Source organism: Perkinsus marinus, assembly GCF_000006405.1.
Source record: "Perkinsus marinus ATCC 50983 genomic scaffold scf_1104296959552, whole genome shotgun sequence".
Classification (NCBI taxonomy): Eukaryota; Perkinsozoa; order Perkinsida; family Perkinsidae; genus Perkinsus; species Perkinsus marinus.
Genome location: NW_003206389.1, coordinates 1 through 1,034, shown reverse-complemented (window position 1 = coordinate 1,034; position 1,034 = coordinate 1). Strand labels below are relative to the sequence as shown.

General features: G+C 49.4%; 1 protein-coding gene across 1 annotated transcript; it reads right to left on the bottom strand.

Annotated features, from left to right (window-relative positions):
- Positions 1–181: 181 nt before the first annotated feature.
- Positions 182–705, bottom strand: Pmar_PMAR025637 (glucosylceramidase, putative; the record flags this gene model as incomplete). The annotated part of the gene is made up of 4 exons (XM_002773076.1): positions 182–256; positions 305–410; positions 449–561; positions 609–705. Coding segments are annotated over 4 exons (391 nt in total), but the record flags the coding sequence as incomplete, so codon positions are not given.
- Between the last annotated feature and the right edge of the window lie 329 nt (positions 706–1,034).

The following is a 1,034-nucleotide window of genomic DNA, read 5'->3' as shown; positions in this document are numbered from 1 at the left end:
GTTCGTGATTGAGCATCGTGGATCATGGCAAACATTCCAAGTTCCTCGTCCATCTTGAGGTCTCGGTCGAATTCGGTCAGGTCGAAATCGTCGGAAATGTTATCAAAATTATACCTGACATTTTGCATACCCCCATTTTGCGCTACCAGTAAACCAAGAATTAATAATCTCATTCGCTTACGTTTCAGGAGAGAAGTCGCAGGAGTTGATGGGTACTCTGCCTAAACTATAGTGTAACCCCTCTGGAGAGAAAACTCTGAAAACCGATAGTAGTAATGAGTATAAGCAACCCGAGCAACCTTACAGTTTCATGAACTGCTCTTGAGTCGATCTGTCGAGATTTTTATAGAGATACGCTGCTGCCTGGGTGAAGGACCCTCCAAAACCGTGGATGGTTTGGTACTTGCTATCTGAAACCATTAGGATTCTATACGGCCTCTCCCGCCACGGTCCGTCATACGATGATCGAGAGTAATAGTGACCGCATTCGTGCTCCTCTGCCCCTCATTCCACTGCACCTGACCACGTCGCATAGGCTCCCCGGTCTCTTCAGTGGTGAACCTGAGAGAGATCGAACCCGTTATACACCTCCCTACTATGCTCCTTACGTCTCAACACTAGACCGAGGGCTGGCAGTGGTAGACTCGCGATTCGACTTATGACTGCAACCGTGTAGCAGGGATATTAACAACAGGCACAGATGTCCTACTACCACTAACCATGGCGAGAGGCGAGGCATTCAAGACAGAGCAATTCCAACGAGGATCTGTCGTCGTTGGGAACCAACAGTCCCACCAACCCAAGCACCGGATAGGAAGCATGCTAATTAGGATGATGCACTAGATGACCACGTCCTCGATGTATTCACACAAGGCATCCAGCTGGCCTGAGGACTCTTGCGACTCCTCCGTTAAAGAGGGCATAGACGAGGAGGCCCTTCCAGAGTACCATTCCGATCCCCTACAGCTCGGTCATCTACCTTACCTCGATCCGATTCGGACTGGCATCCCCGGATATTTCTTATTGGAGTAGGA